The sequence below is a fragment of the Seriola lalandi genome, unplaced genomic scaffold, assembly GCF_002814215.2.
Source record: "Seriola lalandi dorsalis isolate HSWRI2012SDOR001 ecotype SW California unplaced genomic scaffold, Sedor1 jcf7180002054873, whole genome shotgun sequence".
In the NCBI taxonomy this organism is placed as follows: domain Eukaryota; kingdom Metazoa; phylum Chordata; class Actinopteri; order Carangiformes; family Carangidae; genus Seriola; species Seriola lalandi.
This window is the reverse complement of record NW_019525426.1, coordinates 872,020-886,155: the sequence shown is the minus strand read 5'-3', so window position 1 is coordinate 886,155 and position 14,136 is coordinate 872,020. Positions and strand designations below refer to the sequence as shown.

Below are 14,136 nucleotides of genomic sequence, written 5' to 3'. Positions count from 1 at the left end.
AGCATATATAGGAGTGAGTGAGGTGCTCTGCATGGATGCTGTCATGTCCATTAAAATTCTCCAGGTCACCTTGGGAGTGTTGCGGTGCCCACAGAGAACTGTAGTGAGTTATTATTCTGTTAACAAGCTCATAGAGCAGTCTGTAATGAGCTGTGTAGCCACACTTACCGTGGTAATGAGGTGGGCCTGTTCGTTACCTCAATGGCAAACTACTGTAAGAATTCTGGGTTATTACCATATCGATAGAATGACAAGGGCATTGGAATAAGATGTGTGGAGTCTGCCAAAAGAGGGACTCGCAACCTGGATGCAAGAAGTGCCGCAGAACGTTTGCTATTGGCAGTTTTAGAGACTCATGGGAAGAGATGAGCTGCCTGTCAACCTTTTTCTTCTTCACTCTTTTTGGCCCTCTGTCAAACGCACACACACACACACAGCACACACAGTCCTCTCTGTCCTTTCTCTCTTTCTCTCACATGCTCTCAAAGCAACTCTCCAATTAACCTGATGCCTCTCGTACCGCCGGCTCTTTGAAGTCCTTTTGCACGGCACTCTCCTGCGCTAGTTGTGTGTTCTTTAAACTCTCATAAAGGCTGCTGGCTGCTGAGGCATCTTTAGTATAGGAAGTGGGAAGAGTATACAAATTACGGCTCCATCATGAAGATCAAGTCTGATAGAGCTGGTAAACAAGAGTGTAGATTAGGATTTGCGATATTTGCCTTTTGAATGTGATGTGACCCTTATGAGTCAGGGCAGGAGCAGTCTGCACACTGGCCTGAAAGATGGTCTGTTACATATATCAAAAGGAAACCAACTAATTCCCCAAGTGTCAGCTTTGTGATAATATGCTCATTAATTGCGTTAAGTATTTTATGCTATCCTTTCCTGTAATATATTTCATTACATTTTTCAGTAAAATTAGTAGCCTAACTGTATCTTAAAGGACCTATTTGTAAGTTTTGCTATTGCTGCAATAGCGAGCTATTGCTTCAGCCATTGTTGAATTTACAATACAAGAAATTATAATACAAGCAGCTCTACTTCTTCAGGACAGTGACCAGACAGTCTGACTGGACCGAGGCTAGCTGGTTAGCATGCTAACTTCTGTAAAAGAAAAGAAGTGAAAGAAACAGAAGCAAAACAAAAGGGTTCCTTTACACCACTGGAGACAACTCCTGGCGAGGATGTTTGTTGCTGTCCTGGCTCTAGACAAGTGAGTAAAAAGCTATTAATTGGCTAATATTGACTATGTAGCAATAGCAAAACTTACAAATAGCTCCTTTAAGCCTTTCCAACTGCTATGGCTTGTAAAAAGAAAAAAGGAAAACAAAACTCCAAAGTTACTGTTTCAGTTTACCTTTCTCTCTTATTCTCTCCATGTTTGTGTTGATTCCTTTGTCAGAAAGAACTGAACAAACAGGGGTGGCAGGGGAAGAGCCAGGGGAGATAGTGTGAAGATGGTGTTGTTTCCTCAAATATAAAACAAAAAAAATTATATTTGGCAGTTTTCAAACATACCTGGATATATATCCAAGAGGCTCACCATTAGAAAGTGCTGTATACTAGAGAAGGTCTCTGCACTATAATTTGGGATTGGCATAAATATATTTACTGAAATATCATATCACAGGTACAAAAACAGTCTACTATTTTGTTTTGTGAAGGTAGTAATCAGTCAATTTTCTTCACATCTTTTTATCAGCTGTTGCATTTGGCAGGTCCTCCACAGATGAAAAAAATGATGCTTTACAGTAAGGGTGGGCAAAACTGAGCAGGATCTTTTTAACACACAATCATGATCCGTTTACATTTACATGTACATTTACTCATTTGGCAGATGCTTTTATCCAGAGCAACTTAAAAGTGCAGGACATCACTAAAGCGTCAGTGCAGTAGGAGACCTTGGCATACGAACTAAGTACTACATCTATTCAATAAGTGCAAGGAGAAGTGCACCGAAAGTGCATAGTAAGTGCTAGTTAGGCATGCTAGGGTGTTAGAGGTGTTAGGAGAGGAGTCGCTCTCTCTTCAACAGATTCTTGAAGATGGAGAGGGACGCCTCTGCTCTGATAGCATTCGGTAGATTGGACCACAAACAAGAACAGTCTGGACTGCAATTGCCTCGAGTGCAGGGATGGCAATGTCAGACGACATTCCCTTGGAGGAACGCAGTGGCCGAGAAAGACTATGGTTCAGTTCAAGTAGGCGAGTGCAGACCCCAGAACTCACTCTGAAGCATTAGTGATTTGAATTTGATTCGGGCGGCCATGTACCAGACGGGCTGCTGTAGTCTGGACCATCTGTAGGGGTTTCACTGTACCTGAAGGGAGGCCCGCCAAGTTCAATTGCAGTCTTCCTTCCAAATTTGAAATGTACTGTTCAGAGTATCCAGAATCATGCAAGCCTATGGACTTATCTGTTTGCATTAGTTAAAACACAATATTGTATTGAAGACACTGTTTTCAAAATGGTCATGCGCATCAGTGTCTTAGATGCCATGTTGTCCACAACGGTGAAGAACACCATGTCCTTACCTAGATAGACTGTGACTTATATGCTTTTATCATATTTTTTCAACTGCTCTAATGCAGGAGATCAGTGTTAACTGTTAATGTTTCAAGACCTTGTGATGCAGAAGAGTCAGGTTGTACCGACCTCAGTGAAACACTCTGCATGTTCCTTCGGACGCTTGAATAGATTTGTCATATTACCTCAGGAAGACTGGCGCCTGCTACCTGACGAAGTTCACAGATAACTTTGCTTTGAGAAATAACTGACTATGCGTACACAGTATTGATGTGGAGTCAACCCTCCACTCATTAATATATCATGCATGAAAGAAACCGTGTGATAGAGACCAGTCAGCACAGCCATCTTGTGGGCAATCACTCTTTTGATCTTTGAACCCAGCGCGTATCCATGTTATTAGGGTAGACCAGGCACAGTTGGTACAATGGTAAAATGTCATGATCTCTATGATTCACTTGAAAAGGAGATCAGGGACGTCTTCAAGATCGATCATGATGTAAAATCGTCAGATTTCATGCCGCTACTTTCCAGTCCTCATAAATTACAAGAGCCTTTTTTGTCTTGATCCCTCACTTCCCCTTTTCTATATTGCTAGAGGCAAAAGAGTGATTTGCATCATCTCCGCAGAGGATCAGAAGGGCCGTGCTGTCTCATTTAAGAGAGGATCTATACGTGCTTTCCTGAGCCTGCTGCGTTAAAAGGGCAGCAAGAGAAGGATGATGTAAAAACAGATGATTCCTACGTGCCAGTTATTCAGCTGTACTCAGGAAAGTGGCTACGTCTACTATCTGAATATCAACTAACTGTGTTAAACCTGTGAGCTCTGGTTATGAATTCACAGGCATTCAAAAGGCAAAGTATTCTATTTTTATCAGAGTATTATAGATTCTTCAGTAATAAATACTGCCTCGTCTTTGTAATGATTAAATAGAGAAAACAAACCCTGTTTCTTCTGCGCAAAGTGAAATCATCATTTATCTGATTTATTCAGAAATATTGGAGGAACAGAAGCAGCATAGTAGTATCCCTTTGTATCCCTATGGAATGTGACATGTTTAAATGATTGCAATATTTGTAGAATACTAACATTAATATCTAACACTGATGTTTACATTTAATAAACTGCTGGGTCAGGCATTGCAGGAAATGTTCCAACTCATGTAACCCACGAAGGAAGGGCAGATGTACAGCATAGACCTTGAGCTAGTTTTTTTGCGAAGGCAGGAATTATTTTGACACTCACGGAAAAAAATCTGCTCCAACACAATCATCCTCTTCGGTAAAAAAAAACAGATGTGTTCGCAGTTATCTGTGGGAAGGGGTTTACAGAAGTCTCATATTTGAGTCAGTCGCAAAAACCTCTTGTATCACTTGATCCCTCTGTCAGTATGAGATAGAGGCTACCCCAGCCTCGTTTAGAGTAATTAAGCCCCAGTATACAAGTTCAGTTGGTAATGATAATAAAATATTTCTAATGTTCATATCACTGCTCTTCACAATAGGAGTTATTTAAGAAAGACCTTCAGCGCGACCCAGTCACTCACTGTTTGGGCAAACCACACCGTCACTTAAGGCTTAAAGGTCCACACCTCCTGGCAGCAGGTGCAGCTCTTGCGTTCCTGCTCTCGAGTGTAATGAAGTGGCCTACCAGCTGAACCCAGTTTCAGCTCTGCAGCATGAAAATGTTCCCCCGGTCTGTCGGGACTCCTCATTACTGCCCAATGGTTTTGTTTACGAGCTAAACTGCTCACTGCATAGTGTCAAACCTCAGCCAAAAGGCCATGTCTCACATTCCAGCCCATTATGCCGCAGCTGCATTGCGTCAACCAGAAATGCCCCGAACTAGTTCAGGGCACATGTTTGTGCTGATTGTGTTTATTTCTGGTCTGCATTTGTGTGTGTGTGTGTGTGTGTGTGTGTGTGTGTGTGTGTGTGTGTGTGTTTATGCATCTATGTCCAATGTATAAATATATGCTGTGCTTGTACTGCATGTGAGTGTTCTTTCGTGTTTGCATCCTAATCTTCCCTATTATGATATTGCCCAGCTTTATAGTGACGCTTACGCCCACATTACTGTTAACACTGAATGACCTCCTCTGCTTTTGTATTCATGAGATGGTCCTCTGTTTATTTGCCCATAGATTGATATGGCGTTTTAAATAGAGCCAGTGCCCTTAATATTTTTCTATCTTGAGAGAATGGAGATAATAAGGGCTTCCCATTTTGACTGTCGTGATGAATATTGCTGCAATCCACCTGTCTGTTTTTGTTATGGAGTGAGATTGTAATAGTTTGTCCTCTCTCTTGTTGTCCTCCTCTCTCCTTCTCTTCTGTCCGTTTATCCATCAGAGAGCCAGCTGCTTCCAGGGAATAACTTCACCACAGAGTGCAACATCCCTGGAAACTTCATGTGTGGAGATGGGAAGTGTGTCCCAGGCGGGTGGCAGTGTGACGGATTGCCCGACTGCTTTGACAAGAGCGACGAGAAGGGCTGTCGTAAGTCCAGTTTAGGTTCCATTATCAAATCTTTTTTTAGCTCTTAGCTGTGCCTTAAAGGAATGTATCCAGATAGCCAGTTTAGTCATGTCTTCTCAACTCCTGAACTCCTCGTGCTGTGCAGAATTGCAGTCGAAGTTCTCCCTTCCCTATCCGTAGAGCCATAAGGGCCATTTAAACCTAATTCTCTGCCAGCTTAAATGAAGTCCCCTCCTCGCTCTCCCCCCCACAGCATGCATCCCTCCTCCTCCTCCTCCTCTCTGCAAGACCCTCGGCCCCAGTTTAGCACCAGGGCAAAACTTAATACCATCAAAGCAAAGGCCGATTACTTCTATGTGCAGGAATAGTAGCGCATGCATAATTCCACTGTAAGACTAAAGTAATAGTTCAGTTTTGATCCTCACTCTTAGTTGGGTTTGATCTTTCTGGTCTGCTGCTCCTCCTTCTCCCCCTCCCGTCTCAGCCAGAGCTCCACACAAAGATGGGATTGCTGATGAAGATTGACTTTGAGGCCCTGCCACACTGAATGGAAACACCCATCTCCCGATATATTCATCTCTCTAAATGTCTCGCGCTCCCGTTTTTCCTCCTCTCCGTGCCTTCCCTCTTTATCTCATCTGATGATTTTTGGCTTTTGGCTTGTAATTTGCTTCACAGAGACTTGTTTTCAATTAGAAAAGCATAACGCGCATCTTGCCGAGATTTTTATTTTTTTTTTATTTTCCGGCTAATTCTCTGCCAGAAAAAAATCACCCATGGTTTCTCATCCATTCTGTCACCTCTCTTTATTTCTAGCTCTTCTCCTCCTCCTCCTCTCCTCCAGCAGTCACTTTCTCTCACTGTTCTCACTTGTTGGCAGCCCAGGGAACAGTCAGAGTACTCTTGACAAACTTGTGTCCCATGGCGTACCAGCACACACAGACACACACCCTATATAGCCAAACTTTGTAATCATCAATCTTTTTAGTTTGTAATGCCTTGGTCATTTAAGTTAGAGAAATTTGGTTTCCTAGGCTATCTTCTTTAGTACGCCTTTACTAATGACATTCCTGTAAGTCTGTTGCATGAATAAACTACTTATATAGATGGGTTGTGTGCCCCAGATTCTCATCGCTCTGTGACCTTAAACTGTCAACAACTGTCAGACCTGGAAAAATCATATTCAGATGCGTTTAGACATATTGCATCAGTATTAAATACATGAAGAGTTCCTGTTTTATCTAATCACAGAGTTCAGAGGTCACTTCGGTCAGACATGTTCAATCAAGTTCACCTCAAGTACTTTGAACCTACAGACAACATTTTTTCAGATGCTGACAGTACATGTGATACCGCAATAGATAAAAGCAAGTTATCATCAAGCATCACACTCAGCCAGCCTCTCCGGATGTGTTTGTTGTTGACGTCTACATTATCTGCTCTGGCATAAGTGGGCCTTATTATCCTCAAATAGATGGCTAGTTGTCAGTCGATATCTCCGGCGACTGCTTCACAAAAGTCCCCAGACAAACCTCTGGCTCCATTAGAGGCTCTGCAGGGACAGACTGACAGACGGAAGGAGGGGAAACAATGGAGTGAGGGAAGGAAGGGAGGTAAAGAGGAGGATTCATTATAGTGGCTACAGCAGGAGTTCTGTCTGAATGTCTGTTATCTGAGGAGGAACACACTGCCTGGAAACTTAAAGACTAGGTTCTCTGCAAGTAGAATCATAATTAGTCACCCCCCTCTCAGAAAACACACATATATGAAACATGTATTTCAATGCAAAATCCTCAGAAATACTGCTCTCAGACTGACTTTATATAACCAAGTAGGAAATCACACAGGGTATCTATACCACTGTCCTTTGCAATCGCAGCCATTACCATGGAGGCAGAGCAGTGTTGACCACCACCACAGGATATTAAATTTCCTTCCATCTGTAATATGAGCAGTTGGCTTCTGCCAGGAGGTTTCCAGGAACATGTGGTTTAATTGACCATCAATATGGATGTTTACAGTTTTTTTAATTTATTTTTTTTATACTTTGACCACTTCTTTCATTAATTAGTCAGTTTTAAGGTACGGCGGATGAGACTGCTAGACCATTAAAACATTTTATTTTTAGCAACCCTCCCCTGCTTCTCTCTCTAGACCTCTGTTAGGCATGGACAGTTTGTGCTTTGCGTGCAGGCATATATGCACAATATCCTTTTGTATTTATGGCATATATGTGTGAACATATATAATTCTCTGGTACCTTTTTGCTGAAGGACCTGTGCCTATTTTTACCACATGAATTTGCACCAGAAGACAGCTGTAGTTAGAGAGTAGATCCTCCTGTAAGCCCATGCTGTTTAGCCAGCAGATTGTGCTGATGTGTGTGTCTCTGATCCAAGGAATACTTATGCAGAGCCCGAGATAAAGGTCATATGTGGTGATGTCTCCCTGGTGTCTCATTAATGAGAATTTTGTTTTTTTGGAAACCATGTAGCTAATGGGGAAACACAAAGGAGAACAAATCAATTTGGACTTGCAAATTACTTGGTGGGATATGTAAACAATAACTTTCTTTTGAATCCGTGTGAAATTTGAACACACTCACTCTGTACATATGAGGATGCAAGCGTCCAATTAGCACTTTTCTTGCATTCTGCAAGACAGAAGCACCCACACATGAATTTAGGATGTTTTTTTTACCATCAGTTACTTTACCTCAGCTTTTTTTTTTTTTTTTTTGACCCGCCTATACTTTATTCCATTACATCAGTGGGTGAGGAGGTTCAGAAGAGAATAATGCAAACCTCGTCCACATTTGCCTGCCTCTGTTCTTTATTTATTTACTTATTGCTGATGTGTTCCAGTCCGCTACACTTCATAGGAGAGGAGTTGTCTCTCGAATGGTCAGGGAATTTTTAGTCACCTAGAAAAGACAGGCTTTTCCCTTCCTCCCAGGCCCCACTGCTCTTCTCTTGTTTGTTGTTCCGGTCCCCCCTGGCACAAGGGTCAACTTCAGTCATGTAAATACTTTTTGCTGCCTCTTAAATAACAGTCTGGACTGAGAGAAGAGAGGCAGTCGCTCCAGCCTGAATCTTATTGCATTAAAGACGCAGCTTATTGTATTACTGTCCTGCTGCGCGAGGCTAGGACCTTCTACAGATCCTTTTTATGAAGTCCAGTTTATTATGAAGTGGATCCTCTGCTTTGCTGCATGTAAATTTAACTGAATTTCAGATGGAAAAAAAATATGTGTCGTTTTTTTCTTTTTTGCAATATCTCCATCTGCTCAATGTGCTTGTATGTGCGTATGTGTTGGCAAGTCTGAGGGGTCTTCAAGCAATGATTCAGAGACAGGCTTCTGACTAATTCCTCACACAAAGAGGTCAAAAGTACCATCCTGCTCTCTGGTGTCCATAACGACAGCCTGGGAGAGTGTTAGACGAAATGGATACTGACAGAGGAGAGAAGGAGGAGAGCTGACTGAGCTTACTGGACCTCAGAGCCAGGATTAGCCTCTTTGCCCTTGTCTGGGCAGAGCATGAGCAGGCGAGAGAGGAGAGATACGTGGTAGGGCCGAAAGGGTGAGTGGATATGATGTATAAAGCAAGAAGTGAGGAATCAAAGATGGGGGGGACACAAATGGAGTTGAGAATGAGAGAAACGACAGAGAGGCACATTTCAAAGAAACGACTGTTCTGAACTAGCAGTCCTGCAGGCTGAGGCCATGGCCTCTTTGTGTGTGCAAGAATGAAGTCAGAATTCTTCACTGACAAACTTCTGAGAAACTTCAACTTTTACTTTGGTTTAAATTAGAAGGGCCATCAGCAGGGCCAGTGGCTCTGAAAGAGCAAGGATCAGAGCACATCAACTACACGAAAGGGTTGCTCATCTCCTCATACACTGCTCAAATCGAGTTGTTTTCATGTCAGCATGTGTCTAATCCCAGACTATTGTGCCTCAGTATCTAAATGACATGTCTTTTGTGTTGTATTTTCCATTCAGCAGAACACGTTTCCTTTAAAAAAAAAAAAAAGTCTCATACACGATGTTGCTGCCTGACCCTGTTTCCTTCAGGACAATCATTCCAAACCTGGGGGTCACAAGATAAATCTGAGGGGTCACAAAATGCTAAATAGGATGGACATTTTTCCCATGCACAAAATGTATTTATTCTTTTCTTCTCTAACAATTTTTTCTTATGAAATACTGGATAGTTTTAGTCTTTTGGGCTTTAAAGCAAAAACTATAAAACTTTTGAAAGAAAAAATATTATGATCTTCCACTTCAAATGATGCTGAATCCATAAGCAGTAAAATGCACACTTTCTCTCTTAAATACACTCTGAGGTTTGACTGCGCCAGCCTCATATGGTATTGTATAACTAGAAGCTTGTGGTGGATAACTTTAGATGACATTGCAGAGTTTGCTGTCTTGATGACTCTTCTTTACTTGACCTGCACATTGTAGCTTTAAACCAAGCACACAAGCGCTCACCAGTCACAGACATATTAAACCAGTGTCCTGTGCCATGAAGCAAACTGTCTTCATGCCGTAACATTTAAAGCAAGATCAGATCTATCAGTACATGTTGAATGCACTGTACAGCCCGATACTGGCTGTGACTCCAGGCCTGTTTTATTCAATCGTTGGGGGAGAGAAAATTGGCGACTCACACAAGGGCTGATGTTTTGTCAGTTAGTTTAAAAGTCTATCAATACTTTGCAACAGTGAACCATTTGGTGTTTTCATTACCTGATGCACTGTTTATTGATCCTGTTAGCTCCTCAAAACAATTAGGAGCGAAATAAATTCAGTTTAGCGGATTACTCGAATATTATCGCATCATCGCTTCCTGCAGTCATAATACAACCTAAAGCCTGGAGCGACATCAATGGTGCTTTTTGTTGTTTTGTTTTTGTGTCTTCTTGTGTACTGACCTCCACAAAATGCCCATGAGTTACTGAACTCAAAAGAGCAACTATATGCTTATCAACAACAAAGTTCTGCTGGGCAGCAGGGGTGGAAATAGCTAAAAAGACTCCAGAGACAGATTGGTCATGATTTAGATATCAAGGCTCACACGCTGCCAATTCGTTACCAAACCCACCCTGGGTAAGGGAAGGGTTGCTGAGATTAGGAGTGTGTGTTTATATGATAAGAGCAATGACCAATGCACTGACTCGAACACAAAGAGCCATATGCTGCTGACAGATGTTTGGTTTTTTTTTCCCTTCTTCTTCTTCTTCTTCTTCTTCTTCTTCTTCGTCTTCTGTCGTCGTCTGTTCACGCTTGGTTCTGCTATGCTTCATTATGCGTAAGGTGTTCCTTGCCCTGCGTGTGTTCAGACTGGAGCATGTCAAGAAAATGGAGAGAGACTATACGGGGCAATAACGGCAGAAAAAGTAAGGAAAGCGGAGGAAGATTTAATGGGACTGAGTCTGGTGCATCCCATGTGCTTAACGGTTGACTGATCAATGAGCTGGTGTAATTAATGCCAAGGAACATGGATGAAATATTGATTAGGGTCTCTCACTCTGATTCTGTCTCTCGCCGCCTTTGTCTCTCCTAGTTTTCTCTTTTAGGTTGAATTCTATCCTTGTTCCATCGATGGGCACAAATTAGGAGAAAATGATTGCTTCGAAATCTTCAAAGGAAGAAGAAGTGCTGCCTCGTCATTTTACAATACAATGTTGGCTGCTATCAGTTCAAACAAGGCGATTTTAGCAGCAAGTAGCTTTCTATGATGAATATTGCAGCAGGGTTATTATCTGACAGATCACTCGCTGCTTTTTCACTATATGCCCTTGCTTGCTTTCCCCTTTTATTGGAAGTTGTTGAAATATTACTGATATTTTGCACATGCACCTGCTTGTACTCAGGCCGCTCTTGCTTCCTCATCTAGCATGAAGTTTGATGGCTTTGCAGAACGCCAGTGGCCCGTAAACGCTTGGCCCTTGAGATGGAGGCAGCTCTATAATGTTGCGATTCCTCATCCTGCACAGAAGGTTATTGTACAACGAGAGCGCAGGGCTTAGACAGTGAATTGTACGGAATAATTATTTTGATCCCAAAATCCTCCAGACTGAATCTACCCCTGCCCTTCTTGCTTACACCTTGAGTCCATATTGATTTCCTCCCTTCAGAAATGCTCAGCAAGGTCAGAGAAACCTTTGAAGTTGTCGGTTGTCTCTACTCTTCCTTGGCCTCTACTCTCCCGCTCTCATTTTTCCTCTGTTTTCTTTCTTGTTAGTCTCTTCCTCCGGTCCTTCTCCACACTCTGTCAATCATGCATGCCCATCACGAGCAAGCCTACCTGTGCCGAACAAGTTATTCCGTTCTCTGGGGAGTCGAGGAGAGGGAGAAAAGGGGAGAAGTGTGGAGAAGGGCATAAGGGTGCACGTTGGGGAAGAGCAAAGCATACTATATGCAACAGGAACTCTGCTGACGGATACAGGCTGACATGAATGCTGAAGCCTCAGGGGAGATAAAGACGAGGAAGGAGAGACAAACAGTAGCATTCTGTTTCAACTTCATGTCAGATTATCAAATGATTTACTATTAAACCCAAAGTATGTTGTGGATTTGAACTTTGTTTTGCATTGGATATAGAAAATACGTCGAAATATTTGAGTCTTGTTTCTTTTTCTGTATTTTAAAATGTTCTTGAGGAAAGAAATTTGGGGCTCCTGTCAAAAATAGGCGCCTCAATATAGTGTGTGCGCCTGTAATTGTATAGGAGATAGTAACAAAGAGTTTTGTGTATTTTATTTTTCTATGTGTGTCCTCCAACTGTGCATTTCGGTTTGATCCAGCCATGTTTTTCTGCTAGTGATAGTCTTACCTCAAGGAATCAGCTCGACTGCTAACCTCATTCGTTTTCATTTGTGCTGCTCAGTGAACACTGGAACTAAGTTTGGAAGGCGTCCAACACCCTGCCTGTTTTACGTAAACAACTTCTACAAAGGCTCAGAGAAGAGAAAGAAGATTTGGCAAGAAACTAAATCAGTTCAAACCGAGAAACAGAAGGACTGGAGACAGGATGACATTTGCGGTTGTAGGTTGAAGAGCAAAGCTGATGGAATGAATCAGCGTTACCTGGAAATCTGAGCAGTAAAAGTCCAGGCCGTGGAATAAACCTTCAGAGAATTATTAAAGGAAACTTAATAAGTCTGTGTTTATACCAGCTCTTACACCCCTCAACTTGCTCCTTCTAATTAATTTTTTTTTGTCTTGCTTGTCTTGCGTCCCCAAAACACAGCTAAGCACATTAGCTCTATCCTTCCAACCAGCACTGTCTCTCCCCACCCACGAATTTCCCCTCATGAGCTTGTCCTTCAAGTGACTTTTGAGCTAATTTGGAACACAAACACTGGGTCAGATGAATCCTGCCAGCAGTAGAAGTGTAATGAGGATTCGGATGAGGGAGGAAGTGAATGAGGAATCGCAGAGCAATAACAGAGCTGTCTTTCTAGCCGAGCCTGCCAAGCAACTAAAAAAAAAAAAAAGCAGCCAGGATCCATGGCTATACAGAGGAGAAGGAAGTTGTATTTTCCAAGAAGAAACTCTATATGTCTCCAAAAAACCAGAGCATGTTTCCATTAATTCCCACAACAGGTTCAAAAACAAAGGAATCTAAAAATATAGAAGAATCCGAGACATGTAAAATAAATGAAACTAAGGAATAAAAGATGATGTTGCCTTTGTTTGTGACCAGATGAATTTCAATGTACCCCCTCCACAGCAAGATGTTTTTGTATCTTTTCTTTTATGTGTTGCTACAGCTCGAAGCCATGTCTGTTTTTCTCCCTGGACTCTAATGATTGTGATATACCATGCAAAATGAGCTTTGGGTGGTAAGAGCCTCCGCTGCCCAGGTAAACAAAGGCTTCCCAGACTACAGACACAGAAATCGGGCACTATCCCAGCTTCCTCCCGCGTTCAGCGGATTAAATTTCATCCTGGAGACGGGCGCTCCAAACCCTCGTGGTTGTTATGCCTAGCCCTCCCCCCTCGCTACACATAAGCTTGAAAGAGCTCATAAATCAGCCTACCACAATATATTGTAGAGGGAAAAATGTGCGCCCCTGGCATTTGAGATGGCACAATGCCAACCTATGAGCAGGCCAATTCCACCCTTTGTATTCAGTATAGAGAGAAAAAAAAACAGAAAGACTGTTTGGTGGCTTGCATTTCAGATGCACTCATTTAATGCAGTCATTTGAATGTGCGGGTCGTTCCATCCTATTGTAGTTTCGTAGTATTTAATACAATGTTTATAATGATATTCGCTCACTGGCATTAACATCTAGTCTTATTTAACTAATATTATAACAATGTCTAAGCTGTAATTGATAGCTTTTCCTTTCTCTGTCTCCAGTAACCATTGTTACAACAGCAGTTGCTCTCACACAAAGCCAAATTTACAAGTTTAAGCTTTTGTATTATAATGCAAATTACTGGAAGGGAATAATCCATGACTATAGTTTAACAAAAGCCAGAATAGAGGGAAAAAAAAAAGGTCTGCGAGATAACACTGTGTTTCACACAGATGTGGCTCATTATTACAAACTGTAAATACATTACCAGTGGCTTTAGTGCCATGTCTTTTTTTTTAATGTCTTTTCTTGTTGGCATCAGGCTTTAAAACTTTAACTTCAAAGCGATCGAGTCAAAGCGAGGTCCTTTATCTTCTGTTTTCTACCTGTTTTCTACCTGCTGTCTTGTTTTTCTCCTTCTGCCAAGGAAGACCAATGTGTTTGAATTAAAACTCGGGGGTTTGCACTAAACGGAGCACGCCAGGCATTGATGTTCTGCAGGCTCGTCACTCAGTCTCAGGCCTGTCCTGGGAGATAAGACCCGTTGGCCCGCTTAGGCTGATCAATGGCAGAATCCATACAAACACTCTCCCACACGATTTGCTCTCTTTGTCTTTGTCATTAACTTGTTTTCTTCTCCTATCAGTACTTTGTGCTTGGGATCCTACCCTTTACTTGTCATACTTAAGAGAACTTAAAGATAAGCATTACAGAACAAAATGAGCTGGATAATTAATTGGTCTCTATTACACAGCAGCTGCTTGACTGTCTGAACCTTTGTTGAATGGTTTACTGTTTTAATTTTGAATTCACATTT

General features: G+C 42.0%; 1 protein-coding gene across 2 annotated transcripts in view; it reads left to right on the top strand.

The window, feature by feature from the left end:
- ldlrad3 (low density lipoprotein receptor class A domain containing 3) overlaps positions 1 to 14,136 on the top strand; it is a 75,016-nt gene that overhangs the window by 22,725 nt on the left and 38,155 nt on the right. For both annotated transcript variants that reach the window (XM_087179839.1, XM_023428354.2), the window contains exon 2: positions 4,879 to 5,025. In XM_087179839.1, coding sequence (XP_087035965.1) covers positions 4,879 to 5,025 — 147 coding nt within the window. The remainder of the gene's footprint in view (positions 1 to 4,878; positions 5,026 to 14,136) is intronic.